Here is a 17,048-nt window from a genome sequence, read left to right as displayed (position 1 = left end):
TTATATACTACCATTTTGCTTTAGTTTTTTGTCTATAATGTGTGGTATATACACACGGTTGCAATTAGTCTAAAAGTTCTATCGCTCCACAAATATTTTAATTTTTTCTGTCAAAAATAAGCAGTGGTGTGCTAAATTCTAGTAAGTAGTCAAGAATGTAGTTAATAGAAGCCTAGGTATTTTGAGAAAAAGACCCCCTACCCCTTCCTTACCACCTCTAATCTAGTTGGCCTAGATAGATTTGTATAAGTTCCAAATAGACTTATTTATCTTTTTGTCTACAGGAAATTTTCTCACTTTCTTAATTTTTTTTTTTTTAGGTGAGTCAGAGGGTCCCAGGAAACCTGTGAATGTTGAAGAAAATTCATCTGTGAATTTTTGATATTCAAAGAGGAGTCAGTATTTATATTCGTCTTTTAAACTGGGAAGATTTATATTTTATTTTAAAACTTCTTGATATTTACAATGAATGGACACAGTGATGAAGAAAGTGTTAGAAACAGTAGTGGAGAGTCAAGGTAAGTACTTTATTATCAAGTTTTTATTATGAAAACAGTTGAAAACTTATGTGACTCTTTTTAGTTTTTCTAATAGGTGGCAGAGTTTTCAGATTCACTGTTAGCTCTCCAAACATTAAAAAGTTTCTAATAAATAAAGCTTTGTTGAAAATACAGAGTTTAATTATTTTTTTCCATTGAGATGCACAAAGAGAAATTTAAATATAGAAAATTTGGGATACTTAAATCTCTTTGGAGGTCTATATTGTTTGGGTTAATAATTGAAACTAGAGCAAGTAAAGGAAGACATTTAAATTGATTTGACTGTTATTGCACTCTCCAAATAAAGGCCATAAGAATTTCTTTACTCATTTTTTTCTGGCATTTTGTCTTCTATACCTGTGCTGTCCAGTGTAGTAGTCAGTAGCCACATGTGGCTATTTAAATTTAAATTAGTTAAAATTACAAAATATTCAAAATTCAGTACTTAGTCACATTAGACACATTTCAAGTGCCGAATAGTCACATGTAGCTAGTGGCTACCGTGATGAATAGAGAAAAATTGAAAACATTTCTATCATGGCAAAAGTTCTTTTGGACACTGCTGATCTGGACATTTGTTAGAGTATTGCTGCAACACTTTTTTCTCCCATTACCTTTTCAAATTTGAGTTTTAATTATATATGACTGAGTTAAGAGTTCTTACGTGGGCCATGTCTTTGCAAAGAAGATATGGTTTATGGGAGTAAGCCATGTTAAGCTATTTTAATGTGTAAGAAACCTCTTCAAATACAAAGACTTTTAAATTCTTCTGTAGCCCCCCAGTTTTAAGTTACCAGCCACGTTAATAATGCAATCCCATGTAGTTACATATGTTTATCATATATGCTTATCATATAGAGAGGTCAGGAATATGGACACTGGGGTCAGACTGCCTGATTACTTACCCAGTTGTACTTATTAGCTGTGTGAATTAGGGCAGATTTTTTAGCCTCTGAGACTTAGAGTTTTGTATTTATAAAATGGGGATTATAGTATTATTTATCTTATTTAAAGTTGAGGATTAAATGAAATGCTACCTGTAAAGGTCTTAAAATAGTTCCTGCTATAATGAGCACTCTATATTATTATAATTAGCATCATATTTTATATAACATAGAATATTACATAACTGAAACATTAATTACAGTGATGGAGAAATGTGAAGGACAAGGAACAGGAAAGTTTTGGCAGTTAAAAGGGCTTCAGGAAAATGTTGGATAGAAAATGAAGCAGTGGGATATGTATTTGACCTGAGGCTTGGGATTTTCTGGTTATGCTAGGTATACTTTATCAGTTTCACAGGCAGAATGTTTGGATAACAAGAACATCATAGAAAACAAGGAGTAGTTATGGGAAGCAGAATGATTTAGTAGAACAAGTATTGGTCTAGGAGTTACAAAACCTGAGTTGACCTGTCTCTGCACTAACTCGTTCTCTGAATGACTTCTGAACTGTAAAATAAGGAGAGTTGAATTAAATGATTTTGAAGTTTCATCCTACTACTTAATATACAAAGTATTTAACAACAGAGTTTAACTGGAAACGCCAAAGTTGAAGGGCTAAACTAGAAGACCTTTGAGTTTCAGCTTTGATTCCAATCTCTACAGGTATATTGACTGGAGTAAGTTAATAGGAGAGTCACATTGTCCACATTCTCTTGTTCGTTGGTGAACAATGAAATGGTTAATAGGTAGAAATATCTAGGGGAAACGCAGGAGCCTAACTACCCACGAAATAGGAAATAAGACTCTTGAGAGTAAATCTTCTGGTTGAGCATGTAGAGAGATCACATGCTGTTATATTCTGACCCCTTACCTTTTCCAGTAATCTTTTATGTATTTTGCTGCCATATGTAAAGCAAAGAGGGAGTCTTAAATCAAATTTGATATAGTAGAGATGAAAAAAAATTAAACCCTGTGAAATCAAGTTTACTTGAATCTTTTACAATGCATACTCATTTTAAGTAAATGCAATGTATATTCTCTAATTATTCTGAGTCATGATTTCTACCATATAGGTTTTATGTACTTCTTAGAATCGTGGCTGTCAGGTTATCTAGTTCTTGCAACTGCCTTGGTGTTTATCTGAAGAAGGGAGACCTGCTTCTGTTTTCCTTTCATTTTCTTCCTTTCTGCTGTTACGCTGTCCTTTTCCTTTGCTCTACCGTAGTTACTAAGCCTCAGTGCCCCCATACCAGAAGCTTTCATAACAAGGCAGTACAGAGAAGGGAGATTGTGCCTAGTTAAAAAGAGTGAGGTGAACTTTATAGATACAGGGATTTTCTTGCAAAAACCAAAAGTCACCATAACTATGAATATTAATATAGAGTGATTAGGGGAGAAATATGCTTTTTTTAAAAAATAAAGCACACATCTTTTTTTTAATTGATTAATTTTTTTTTTTTTTTTGGCTGTGTTGAGTCTTTGTTGGCTTTCTCTAGTTGCAGCAAGCGGGGGCTATTCTTCCTTGCAGTGCGCAGGCTTCTCACAGTGGTGACTTCTCTTGTTGCAGAGCACAGGCTCCAGGCGCCGGGGCTTCAGTAGTTGTGGCACGTGGGCTCAGTAGTTGTGGCTAGCGTGCTCTAGAGCGCGGGCTCAGTAGTTGTGGTGCACAGGCTTAGTTGCTCCGTGGCATATGGGATCTTCTTGGGCCAGGGATTGAACCCGTGTCCCCTGCATTGGCAGGTGGATTCTTAACCACTGGGCCCCTAGGGAAGCCCTATGCTTGTTTTTAAAATTGATATATGCTGTAGAATTTGATTGTTATTGGCTAGAATTTTTACATGTATTTTTGCTTCAGATTTCCTTTTTTTCCTTCATGGAAATTTATGAAACGAAGTAGAATTAAGCAAGAAGTCATTTGGCATTTTTAGTTGGTATGATTAGCTTTCTACTCAAAAGTGTCTGTTTTGCTTCTTTTGATGTGAAAACCTTTCCATAACCATTGACAGAAAGGAAGAAGAATACACAGGAGAACGTTTCTTTGGCTATGTTATAACTGACAATTTTGAAACTTATTTACTAAGAAACGTGTGTCAGGATGCACCTGTACCTCAGTTTCAAGTTAGCACAAAGTTTATTATATAACTGAAGTTAAGCTTTCTGAAGATACTATTGGAAGATTTCAAAGCATCAGTTCCCAGCTCTCTAGATTTCTGTTGTTAATTGTAATGAAGTTTTTCAAAGCCTGGTTAGACATTTTTTATTTTAAAGTTAACGTGAATGATGATTTGCTCCAGAAATAGATTTGTGGGTAAAGACCATAAATACATGGTTACATTTTACTAATTTTTGGACAGTTGATAAATGCTTAATACTCAGAAGTAATTTCTCTGCTTGCCTGTAGATTAAATTTTCAATAATGTAAATTTGCCCACGTAAATTTGAGAATTTATTTTAATTGTTTAGTCTATATAGTATGCTTATGAAAAATTATCACAGAGTGAAGGAAACTTTGGTGATGTGTTATAACAGTCTTACCTACTTAGAATTGATCTAGAGCTGGCAACTGAGCTATGTTGACCTGATTCGAAAAGAATTTTTTTTTAAAATTATTTATTTATTTATTTGGCTGCATTGGGTCTCAGTTGCGGTACGCGGGATCTTCATTGCGGCGCGAGGGCTTCTCTGGTTGTGACATGTGGGCTCTAGAGTACATGGACTCAGTAGTTCTGACACAGGCTCTCTAGTTGTGGTGCACGGGCTCAGTAGTTGTGGCACACAGGCTTAGTTGCCCTGCAGCATGTGGGACCCTAATTCCCTGACACATATCGAACCCATGTCCCCTGCACTGGAAGGTGGACTGTTAACCACTGGACCACCAGGGAAGTCCCTAAAAGAATTCTTTTCCTTGATATATTATAGCTTTTTATAACATTAACAGTGCTTGACCTAACATACTTATAAATATGTTTTAAATATATATGTGTGTAAATTTTATATTTACTTAGAGGAACTCTGTTGCAATTAAATTTCCTTGGCTTACTGAAAATATTTTAATTGTTTTAAGCTTCAAGAATCTTTGGGTCTCAACTTTGGAAGTGTTTTGAGTAGGCAGTGAGTAGGAAATATCAATGGAAATGTTCTAAATGAAAATCTCATTTTTAGAAATTCAGAGTCACTTAAACACTTTTTAAAGGCTTTGAGAAAAAAGCCAGATAGTCGAAATGACCTGTTAAATTTAAGGAACACCAAGTCAAAGTTAATTTGAAGACAGGGCTGCGTATTTCACCATGTATCTGTTAGTATCCTATCAAAGACTTCTATGGTATACCGTTTTTGGAAACATTGCTTTTATGTATACACATACCAGCAAGATTTCTTGCCATCAAAATCAGTTTCTTTCAATAAATGAATTTGAACATTTTTTAAAGGCAATAGAATGGTATTTCCTGAGCTTACTTTGATGTTATCTCAGAGTTTTTTAAATTAATTAATTAATTTTTATTTTTGGCTGCATTGGGTCTTCGTTGCTGCGCACGGGCTTTCTCTAATTGTGGTGAGCGGGGGGCTACTCTTCATTGTGGTGCGCGGGCTTCTCATTGCGGTGTCTTCTCTTGTTGCGGAGCACAGGCTATAGGTGTGCGGGCTTCAGTAGTTGTGGCGCATGGGCTCAGTAGTTGTGGCGCATGGGCTCAGTAGTTGTGGCGCGCGGGCTCTAGAGTGCAGACTCAACAGTTGTGGTGCACGGGCTTAGTTGCTCTGTGGCACGTGGGATCTTCCCAGACCAGGGATCGAACCCATGTCCTGTGCGTTGGCAGGCGGATTCTTAACCACTGCGCCACCAGGGAAGTCCTCAGAGTGTTTTTTAAAAGGTTCAATTCTTAAATTTCAAAAGTTTTTGCGAAGAAGCATTTTAAGGAAGACAGGAAAATGTGAAATCACAAAGCCAGAATGGCTAGAAATCATTGAGTTAAAGAAACTGGTTTTTAAAATTAACTGTGATGTCATTAATTGTAGGAAAGTATGACTGTTTTACATCTCATTTTTTTGTTAATCCCTATTTCTTGATTCAGTATGTACTTTCTTCATCTTTTCCTACTAGTTTTCTCTTTCCTCAAATATCTTGTACATGCTGCTGAATCTCAGATCATTTATTAAGATCATTTTTTATGCTTTGAAAACTCAATAAACTGTTAATCAGGAGCTTTGGTAATAGGTTACTCTCTCCAAACCGAATTCACGGAATTAAAATTTTCCTGGGACTTCTGAAAATTGTGGTTAATCTAGATTACTGCAATGTATTTAGACTAATTTTTAATTGGTAAAGATAAGAGAATTGTATGTGATTTGACTTTCAAAGACATTATTTTTATCTTCACAGGCGTGAGATAATGGGGCAAATATTAATGTGTAGTTGCCCCTTTTTTATACTGGTTAAGTCATTGCTTATTTAAGATATTGATGACTTGCGGGTTATAGCTGGTACAGTTCTGTGTTTAAAAATACAAGTATTTGTGGCGAAGACATAAAGTTTGGTGGCGAAAACTTTTTTTTGTATTTTTTATGAAAAATTTTAAAACATTACAGAAGTAGAAAAGTTATAGCTCCAGTTGTGGTACTTGGTGTAGCAGCATTGGCATCACCTGGGAGCTTGTTTGTAATGTTCAACCTTGGACCTCACCCCAGACCTCCTGACTCAGAATCTTCTTTCTAACAAGATTCCCAAGTGATATGTATTCATAATAAGTTCATATGCATTATATATGAAGCTGTTTGCATGGAGTCATTCACCACCTTGCTACTTGTTGTTATTGATGTCATTATACATGCTTTTTATTTTCTGGGAACCCCTCAGAGAACTGTGTCATAGGCCATGCAAGCAAGAAGTTGGGTACATTTCATTTCTCAGTAATAATGGCAACCAGTAATTATTGAGCTCTTACTCTGACTGAGCCATGGTGTACATGGTGCATTACATTAATTTATTGTAGCTATTCCTTCCAAAATTCCTGTGATGTATTTAGTACTATGTTTACCATTCTCCAGAAGGGGAAACCAGATTTATAGCCTTTTTAAACGTCTTAAAAAATACCAAACAACTATTAACCAAATTTCAGATTTTACTTGGATTTTATTGTTTTTCCATTAATGCCCTCTTTCTATTCCAGGATTCAGTCCAGGGTACCATGTTGCATTCAGTTGTTAACTCTCCCCAGTGTCCTCTGATCTGTGAGAGTTTCTAAGTCTTTCCTTAATTTCTTTAACAGTCTTGAGAAGTACTGGCCAGGTATCCTATAAAACATCCCCCAATTTGGATTTGTCTGATTTTTTTTGCTAGGATAAACTAGGGTTATCAGTTACCAGTTTTTAGAAAGAGTATCACAGAGATGAAGTGCTCTACTGGTCACATCATATGGGGAGCAGAATATCCACTTGACATTACTGATGATGTTAACCTTTATCATTTGACCAAGGTAGTATTTGCCAGGTTTCTCCACTATAAAGTTACTGTTTTTCTCTTTCCATAGTGTATTCTTTGGAAGTAAGTCACTATGTCTAGCCCACTCTCAAGGGATGTGAGTGGTGGCATGGGTGGGAATTAAGTTCTGTCTCCTGCTGGGAGGGAGTAACTACATAATATTAAATGGAATTCTTCTATAAAGAAATAATTTCTCCCTCATTAATTCTGTCATTCACTTATATAAGCACGGACTTATTATGTATATTTTATTCTTTGGGTTATAATCCAGTAGGTTAATTTTATTGTTCAAATTGTTTTAGCCTTGCCCATTGGGAACGCTTTCAAGTTGGCTTCTGTGTTCTTTTTACACCCTCCCATTCTTTTGCCCTAGAATCAACCATTTCTCCAAAGAGCCCTGGCTGGTTTCTTTTATTGGAGAAAAGGGTAATTAGAAACCAAGATTTGGGTGCTGGGTTGCTACTCAGGTGTCACTGCTTCAAGTCCTCTCAGTAGACAGAGCAGACAGAGTTATATCAATCTATAGATGTTTATATATACTAAACCATGTGTATCTATAGTTGTTTCTGTGTCTGTCCATCTGTGTGCATTTTTAAAAATTTTATTTATTTATTTGTTTATTTTTGGCTGCGTTGGGTCCTCGTTGCTGTGCGTGGGTTCTCTTTAGCTGCGGTGAGCAGGGGCTACTCTTCGTTGTGGTGCGCGGGCTTCTCATTGTGGTGTACGGGCTCTAGGCACGCGGGCTTCAGTAGTTGCGGCGCATAGGCTCAGTAGTTGTGGCTCGTGGGCTCTACAGCACAGGCTCAGTAGTTATGGCTCACGGGCTTAGTTGCTCCGTGGCATGTGGGATCTTCCCGGACCAGGGCTCGAACCCATGTCCCCTGCATTGGCAGGCGGATTCTTAACCACTGTGCCACCAGGGAAGCCCCCATCTGTGTGCATATTAGGGTAAACATGAATTAGTACTGTTGTCTCCAATTCTAATCCTATACTACAGGATTCATCCTAATCTTCCTTTCTTGTACCTTCATAACTTCCATCTCTAGTAGAGAGAAACTTGGCTCCCACCATCTGCCATCCACCATGCATGCACTCCAACCTCAGTATACAAGTAAAGTAGTTTCAGAATTTTTAGACTATACTCCCAGAAGAAACAGATTTACCAACTAAAATACAGTGTTTATGTACAGTGTACAGTTCCTATTATATTTAGCCTTATATTTTCTAGTCAGAACACTGATTTCCAAAGTTACTTGAGGTAGCTTTCTTCCCCTCATCCCCTTCAGTGTGGTTATGTCATAAGTTTGTAATAGTTAGATTCATATATCAGTTTGCATTCTATCCTGGGATCCTCAGTCACATGGGTTTATGTTTTAAACTTGCATATATTACATTTACTCTGTGATATACAGTTTCATGGGTTTTGACAAATGCATAGAATCATTTATCCTCCACCCCAGTACTGTACAGAATGATTCCTTTACCCTAAAAGTTGCCCTCTGTGTCCCAGATCTACTGAATCAGAATTTTCATTTTAACAAAATTCCCACGGAAATGTATAGGCATATTAAATTTATATGAATATATATGAAACTATTTACCTGGAGTCATTCAGTATCTTGCCATGTTTTGAAATTATAAATTAAGTTGCAGAAAGATTATTTTGATCTAGAGGTGATAATGGAATAGCCAAGTTTAAGTACACAATCAAGTGACTATGCTCAAACTCATGGGGTCATATAGGCATTCAGGTGAGGTGAAAGAAAATGGAATTGGGCAAATTACTGGAGTGAGGTAATGGGCTATATGGGAAGTCTTCATGGAGTTTTTGAACTTTGTAATCTTATTGATCAGAAATGATGTGGTTTGGAAAGAAAAGAAGAACAAATGGTGTATACTGAGAAACATGATGGAGAGGAAGGTTTTCACAGGATTCATAGTCCCCCAGTAAAAGAAGTACAAGTTCCCTAGTGCAGAGAATGTGTTGGACATCTTAGTTTTGCAGTTCTTTACCCTGAGGTTTGTTTAGTGTCATACTGAAATTTTGGATGGTTTAGTCCCAGGTGGAGGAAGGAGGAAAAAAGGAAGCATAGCTGAATAAACACTACGTGTATTAAGAGATACTAATGGGAGAGTATATTACCCATGTGAATGGACTGGTCAGACCCACTGGTTTCAGAGAGAGACTCTAGGAATCTCTTGTACCAGAATCAAGTTCTTGTGTATTAATGACTGAGAAAATTGCTGTTTATAATTAGTATATTATCTGTCATTGTGATATGAGGTGACTGCTAAGAAGTCAACTTTAAATAAATGTTAAACTGAATTTGAAAGTTGCTTTGGTGTGGATAGATTGAGATTTCAGTTATTGAGGTTAAAATACAGAGACCCACAAAGTTCTGGCTAAACAGTACTGGCTTATGGGATCCACTGTCTACAGTATCTATCAGAGCTGTGGCATAGGCACAAAAATAGTGGGGAGCACTTTTCTCAATGAAAACCATTTTCATTAGCTGTTTCACATCTCACTGCTTTTAGAAATACACTTCTCTGTTCTCAGATAGTTATTTAGATGATTGAGCAACTACTATGTAATGAATATCATAAGATGCTAAAATTTGAGATTATTCTCTAAAACTTAAAATCAAGAAAGAGACCTAAACCTTTAATGTCTGAGTATCAGGTGGGTATGGTAAATACAGAGAGATACAGTCTGCAGCAGTTCAAAGGTAGGAGACAAGGAAGTTTGATCATAAGACAGATGGTTAATTTCTGTATCAAACCCAATATCAGAATGAAATTTTGTGCTTTTTTTGTTTGTTTTTGCGAGATCATTTAAAACCTCTGGTAGCCTTAAATTTTATGCATGTTAAAAGTCCTTGTAATGTGGCTTTTATGGTGGTGAGGTGTTTTGACAGGCTTAGGCAAAAAGCAAAGAATAATTTTTTATACTGAGGAAAAATGAGGTTAGAAGGCAATACATTATGCTGAAGAGTTTATATGTAAAGGATTGGGGCCATTGGAAGAGTGGAGTTAGTCTAAATTCCCTCAAAGAAGGCTGTTCTTGTTTTTGTGCTTGAGGTAGATTATAATATGATGATTGCCATCTGATGCAAATACTATAGTATTTCCAGTTCTAAATTACTAAATCCTGAATTACATTAATAAAAGGAAGCAGTTTGATCTGAAAGGAAATTTTATAAGAAAAGAATTACAATTAGGGGTACATGAGAGCTGAAAATGTAAATAATCTCCTTATTCCAGTTTTAGCATGTATTTTATACCAAAGGTTTGACCTAGTGTGCAGTAGTTTATCTCAGTCATACTGTACTACATTGATCATTTCACTTTTTTTTTCACTAAATGACACGGTAGATGCAGGTTCTTATGTGCAGCACACTCTCATGGGTATCTGCAGACTGTGATGAATACCAAATTACAAATAATTTTGTTAGAAAGTAAAATATATAGCGCTGGGAACTTTGTTTTCTTGTTAGAGTATTCATTAAAGTAATTTAAAAGTATATAAGTATTTTTAAAACCTTTTTAAAAAAGCAAATTAATCAAATGATTAATCTTTTAAAGATTGAACTTTTAAATGTAGACATTTATTTTATTCTTTGTGCTAATTTTAAAATTGTGGATAATTTCAAACATATGCAAAAGTAGTGACGATAATAAAGTGAACCCTCGTGTATATGTCATCTAGTTTCAACATATTTCATCTCATGGTCAATCTAGTTTAATCTGTAAATCCTACCTACTACTCCTCCCCTCAATTACTTTGTGGATTGTTTTGAAACATTATATAATTTCTACATGTGTTAGACTTCACATGATAGGTAACACTAATGGGGAAAAAATATAAACGTTAAGTTTTGCCTACTTGTTATAATTATAAATAATAGAATTAGAGGGTTTTATCATATCATAGATATTATAACAAATTTCATACATGTTTTATGAAACTTGTTAAGTGACTTTGAAGTGTATGTATACATAGTCCTTATTTCTCATCTGATTCCCTGAATGCTTATTAGAGAAACTTTTGAGTTTACTGCCTTTGCCTCAGATTCAGCATGACTAAACCCAGTCATCTTTGAAATTAGTCTTGCTAAATGTTACCTTTCTTAGCATCTATTTCTAGCAGTTTTATTCTCATTTATTCAGTTAGAGACTTTAAGAATAATACTGTACTTTAAGAAGAGTTTATGATAGAATTTTGCATTGGATTGGTAATTTAGAATGCTAGAAGGAGCTGCTGTGTGTGTTCTTTAGTTCCTAACAAAGGCAGTAACTGGTTTTCAGACCCATGAGGATGAATACTTTCCAGATTTTCTCAAACCTTTGATAGTTATTTTATAGCCTGTAGTGAAAGATAAGGATAACAAATTTTAATACAGTGTAATTTTATAGAATTTGAAGGTGATCTGATCTTAGTTATCATCTAGCTGAACCCTTCTCATTTTCTAAGTGACTGCTTCTATGCTAATATATTTTAAATAGTGAGTTGCAACACCTTAGAGGACCATAACTGAATTTTTTTTAATGAAAGAGAATAATGTAAACTAATAGTGTTCCTTTTGTAGAGTATTACTTCATCAAACTTTTGTTACATGTGTGCATGTGTATACTACATCATGATATAAAATGTATTTATTATTTAAGTCATCCAAAAAGTTTAAAAGCCATTGCCTTTGACCACTAATTTGTATTTTTTTTAATTGTAAGTACTCAGTACCTGCTAATTTCCATATTGTTTCTCTAGCCCTGTTGAAGTGGATAATGGTCTATAAAAATAACTAAAGGCCCCAAGTTAATGAATTCCAGGATGTAGTTAGAAGAGAGATACATGTATAAGCATAATTTGTAATATTGTGAAGGAATTATTAGTAACATATGAGCAAAATATTGTGAACACATGGGCTGGAACAATGACCTGTCCCTAGAGAAACTGGGGAAAGTTACATGAAGGATAGGATATTTTTGAGTAATCTTGAAGAGTGAGAAGTTTTATCAGTTGCCTCAGAGAAGAAGTGTTTTCTAGAGGGAAAGTGTGGGGAATACACCAATACCCAGCTCTAAAATTACTCCCTCCATGAAGCCTTGTGCCTAATTTCATTTGCCCTACCTCTGGTTCCTCAATCAACAGCAGATCCATCCTTATGTCTTTTTTTCCTTTTTTTTAATCATCATCCTTATATCTTTGATTCTCACAAGTTTTACTTTTCCCATGGCATTTTGTCCCTGCTAGAAACCCTTGTTCAATACTTGTTAGTTGAAGAGATGAGCAAACAAATTCAAATTACATATGTATAAAACTTGTTATTTCAAAAGTGTTTATTGCAAAAACATTATTATAGCATATCAGTTAGAGAACCAATTAAGGTGCCATATATACTAGAGTCCTCAAAACACAGGGTCTCAAAAATAATTACTTCATTTCATTATCAGGTAAGTGAGCTCTACCTCTTGAGGTTATCCAGGTACTCTGGCTAGTAGGACAGCTTTGTTATCTGTAACATGTGGCTTCTATTGCTCCAGTGGTTGCCATCTTCAGTCAACAGGAAGAAAATGGAAATGGGGAGGATTTAAGGCAAGCCAGTTAATGTTTAAGACGAAGATGTAGAAATTTCACATCACTTCTAGCCATAATCCATTGGCCAAAACCTGTTCACATGGCCACACCTAGCTGAAAGAGATGCTGGGAAATCTAATCTTTAGCTGGGTTGGCATGTGCCATTTAAAACTGGAGTGCCACTTATGTAATACCAAAGGGCAAGCACAGTGGATACTGGGTGAGTGGGGAGGGGCAAGTAGACAACATTCATATGGCACAACATCAAGGGAAATTAAAAATAAATCACTCCTATCATCCTAAGAAATTAGTGGCTTTCATTTTTCTGAATTTTCTTTCAATTCTTCATAATATTAGTGTTTGTTTTCTTCACTTAGCCTTCTCTGAACCTCAGTTTGTTTATTTATTATATGAAAATGAAAGGATTAGATGAGAACCCAGTGTTTGGCACATAGCACCTGTTAGTAATCACCATGTCTTCCTTTTTTTTATTAGTTTGTTTTGAAAATGTTAGTATTTCTACAGGTTTTATTCAGAGACATTTTATATATTTATACTTATGACAGTCCAAAGAACACCTAACACAAATTTTGAAGTAATGATTCTGATCTTGAACTCAGGAGAAAAAAATCAGTTTTTAAAATTCTAATAGCTATTAATATTGAGCTCCTAGTATATGTCAGATAATATGCTTTACATTTTTTTAAATCTTCACAGTAATCCTTAAGTATTTTTATTATTTCCATGTGGTAGAAACCTGAGGCTTATCTAATGGGTGTAAATATATACATATAATGAGACAAAAGGGCTAGGAGGCGAGGAGAAAATAAGTCAGTTGAATTTCAGAACACCATCAAGTTAGTCCCGAATTTCCCCACAAATGTCTGTCAAAAAATTCTTTCAAAAACTCCCTCAAAGAAGTCCTTTTGAATGGCATTGACAATTAAGCAGTAGTTAAGGAGGAAGGGAGCAAGGCGTAAAGTGAGAATTTAGTGCAATATGCTTGTTCTTTAGAACAGTAAATACAGTTCTTTGATTGCAAATACAGTTCTATTTATTGTAATATAATAAATAAATTATTACTGTAATTATCAGGCACACAAGCCTCTATTATAATAAAACCAGTTTACCTTTTATCAATGTACCCTATAACTTCTCTTCCCCTCCTCCTCTCCAGAGTCTAATTCATCTAAATTCTACCAGTTTAAAAAAAGGAAAGAAAAATTACGGAAATGTGATATATTAGAAAGAAAATCTTTACATATTAGGAAGTAAAGAAGTAAACAAATGGATATGTTTTTAAAATGAAATCGTTGATTTAAGCCTTTGATAAAGGTAGTCTAACTTACATATGATGTTTAAATACACAGTGTTTTTTTCTTCTTCGTTAGTGCTACTGTTTTGAGATGTTCCTTTCATTCCTCCTCAGTACTTCTACACCCACTTCAGTATTACTTTCTTTTGACTTTTCAATCTATTCCAAGATTTATCAGGGCCAGTTTCTTCTGTTGGCGATCTGGTGGTAAGGAAAGCAGCTGTCCGTTGCTACCACTTTCTTAGAAGGTCATTATTTTATTCATTCTTTCTTTATGTTCCATTGCAGGCTAGTTTCCAATTCCTGTGATTAAAAAAAGCATGTTTTTCCTGTAACGTAGAAGAATCTTTGTTTATTCACTTGAGAGTACATCATTTTCAAGTACTCAGTATAGATAGTAGTGTTTTCTTTAGTTCAAAGGACTGATAAGAGTGGAAAGTAGAGTATAGAGAAAGGAGGTCTTGCAATTCTGTTATAGGCTGGGCTGAGCTAACATAGACTCTCACTCTGAAGCACTTCCTACCCACAAACACGTGAAAATGCTAAATAATATAGAGCAAAGGAAAAAAAAGTAGATGTGCAGCTGAACTTTAGAGAAAACTTTGATGTGCCAGGAACAGAACGGAACTCAAAGTCAGAGCAGTAAGCTCTGAGCAGACAGGGCAACGTAGGATATTTGGAAGGGGCCCTCTGGACAGGGTGCTGGGATTGGGACTGGAACTTAGTATTTGACTACAGAATTAAGTCTCCTTAAAGCTGGGACCTTAGAAGGGTTGTCTTCTCTGAAGACAGTTTATGAAGTCTCCCTATATGTGCCTTCAAGGACATTTTTTGGTGGTGAGGATAAAATGGAATTCGTTTTACCAAAATATTTTGAAAGCTATAAAGAGATATTAAAAATTTTGTCTTAATTGGAGTATAAATGAGAAAAGGAGCCATAAGGGCCAAACGGATAACATAAATGAATGAAGCTGTCCAGGTATAAGACATTTGTTTAGGGGAGGCGACTGGTGAATTGGAGGTCATATCCTTCATCAAAAGGAACCAGTGCTACTTAGATATAGACAATTGTGACCATGTGGGAAGTGGACCTGGTGTTTTCAGATCGTCTGATTCTTCAAAATAAAAAAAAACGAAGAAAAAATTTCTTCTTAAAATTATTTTCTCTAAAAGAGTTTTAAGTTAGATGACTTGGAGGAAGAAAAAACCCAAAAGAGAAAAGTAGAGGCAGAGAAACCAGGAGTAAGAACAAGAAAATTTCTGTGGAAGATTTAGGCTTATGGTGTTTTTGAATAAAAGTAATGAGGAGGTAGTATTAGCCATTTATTAATTCACAAATATATTTTCAGAATATGTCAGGTAGAGTGCTAGAAAGTAGGGATACAGTTGTTAAGTAAAACACCCCTGTGCTCATACTAGTTTATGTTAAGCATACACTAAGTGCCAGATACCATGCTAGATGTCTAATGTAGTCTGGGGGAAGAGGTCTAGAACTAGGGAAGAAGGTGGGATGAAGATTAACAAGTTTTCCAGGTAGGGAGAATTGCTTCATACCAAGGCTATGAGGTGAGAAAGCATGGCAAATTCAAGGGCTAAAGGAGGTTAGTGAGACTAGGGTGCAGAATAGAGACATTTAAGATAAATTGGAGAGGTAGGCAGAGATCAGATTTTAGTCATTTTATCCCAAGAACAAAAGTGAGTCATTAAAACTCCTCAAGGTACTAGCTTCACCAGAGGCTATGAGATGGGGCCAAGGCATATGTAATTGAAAACTTGGAGAGGGATGGTCATCTTGATGTTTGTTAGAATTTGAAAAGCATTTCTCAGAGCCAATCCATACATACAGAGAATCATAACATTTTAGTTATGTGGAACTCATGAGGAAGTAAACCATTGATGATAGCTGCACTAAAGCTCCTAAAAACTTAACTTGAATAAAATAATTTAAAAATGGATTTAATGTCTTACTGAACAGAATATTAATTTTTCATGGTCACTCAGGTTATTAAGAACATTCACTTACCATAACCTTGGGAATACTGGAAAAGAATATTGGCTTTTATACTAAAAGAACCTTGCAAATGTGAATTTTGAGTACTTTTCCTACTGTCAGACAGCTGGAAATTTTGAAGGCAAATCAGAAGGGCCAAAAAAGGGAGCATCTCCTGGCTGAGTCAGCCTGGTTGAGTAGCCTTCTGGGAAGTACAACCCAACATTTCTGCTTATGTTTCATTTGTCAGAACTTTTAGCTAATAGCCATACTTTAGCTGCAAGGAGTTTTTGCTGTACACTTTTTTATACTTTGTAGACCATAACATTGGGATTTCTGTTACTAAGGAAAAGAAGACATACTGAGTTGGGTGACCAGCAGTTTCTGAGGCAGCTGTTACATACAGCTGGTCTTTAATTTCCCTTCCTTAGTGTTTTTATCTTTCCATATCTCTTAAGGAAAAGCTTTATGCAGTTCTTATATTTTTACCTATTCAGCTTGGCCATTTTATTGGCTGAATATTAGATATTTTATTTTTCATGCCACTGAATGTTTACTTACTTGCCTGTTTCATATGCATTTGACTTCTGCAGCTTTAAAATTTCCTCATCTTTGTACCTTTTACTACTTGAATATGAGATACCACAATATTGAATATTAGTGACACAATCTTGTGGTATTGGAAAAAGTTATATTTGTTTATTAACATTTCAATTTTGAATTAATTTCAAATTACAGAAAAGTTGTAAGAATTTCAAATTACAGAAAAGTTGCAAGAATAGTTCCTGTAATATGCTTCTGCCTGGATGCACTGATTTTTAGCTTTTTGCCACATTTCCCTTTTATTCTTTCTTTTTATACATATATGTTTATATACATGATATTTATGTAATATGTATTTATTTTTCCTGAATAATTTGAGAGTAGGTTGCAAAAATCATATCCATTTATGCTTTTAAAACTTCAGTATATATATTTTTAAGAACCAAGGAATTCCCTTATATAAGCCCTGTATAGTTATTATATTCAGGAAAATTTACGTTAACATAATACTTTAATCTTTATTCTGTATTCCAGTTTGGTCAATCATCCCAGTCATCTTTCAGTACAGGGTTCAGTCTAAAATTGGATTTGGCTGTCATGTCTCTTTAATCTCCTTTAATCTGAAACAATTCCTCTTTCTTTGTCTTTCATGACATTAGCATT

General features: G+C 35.2%; 1 protein-coding gene across 11 annotated transcripts in view; it reads left to right on the top strand.

The window, feature by feature from the left end:
* CHD1 (chromodomain helicase DNA binding protein 1) overlaps positions 1-17,048 on the top strand; it is an 88,630-nt gene that overhangs the window by 1,877 nt on the left and 69,705 nt on the right. For all 11 annotated transcript variants that reach the window (XM_073802342.1, XM_019929654.3, XM_019929652.3 and 8 more), the window contains exon 2: positions 321-518. In XM_073802342.1, coding sequence (XP_073658443.1) covers positions 466-518 — 53 coding nt within the window. In that variant the 5' untranslated portion in view covers positions 321-465. The remainder of the gene's footprint in view (positions 1-320; positions 519-17,048) is intronic.

This window comes from Tursiops truncatus, chromosome 3, assembly GCF_011762595.2.
Source record: "Tursiops truncatus isolate mTurTru1 chromosome 3, mTurTru1.mat.Y, whole genome shotgun sequence".
NCBI lineage: Eukaryota > Metazoa > Chordata > Mammalia > Artiodactyla > Delphinidae > Tursiops > Tursiops truncatus.
Note: the sequence above shows the minus strand (reverse complement) of the source record. Positions and strands in the feature narration are given on the sequence as shown.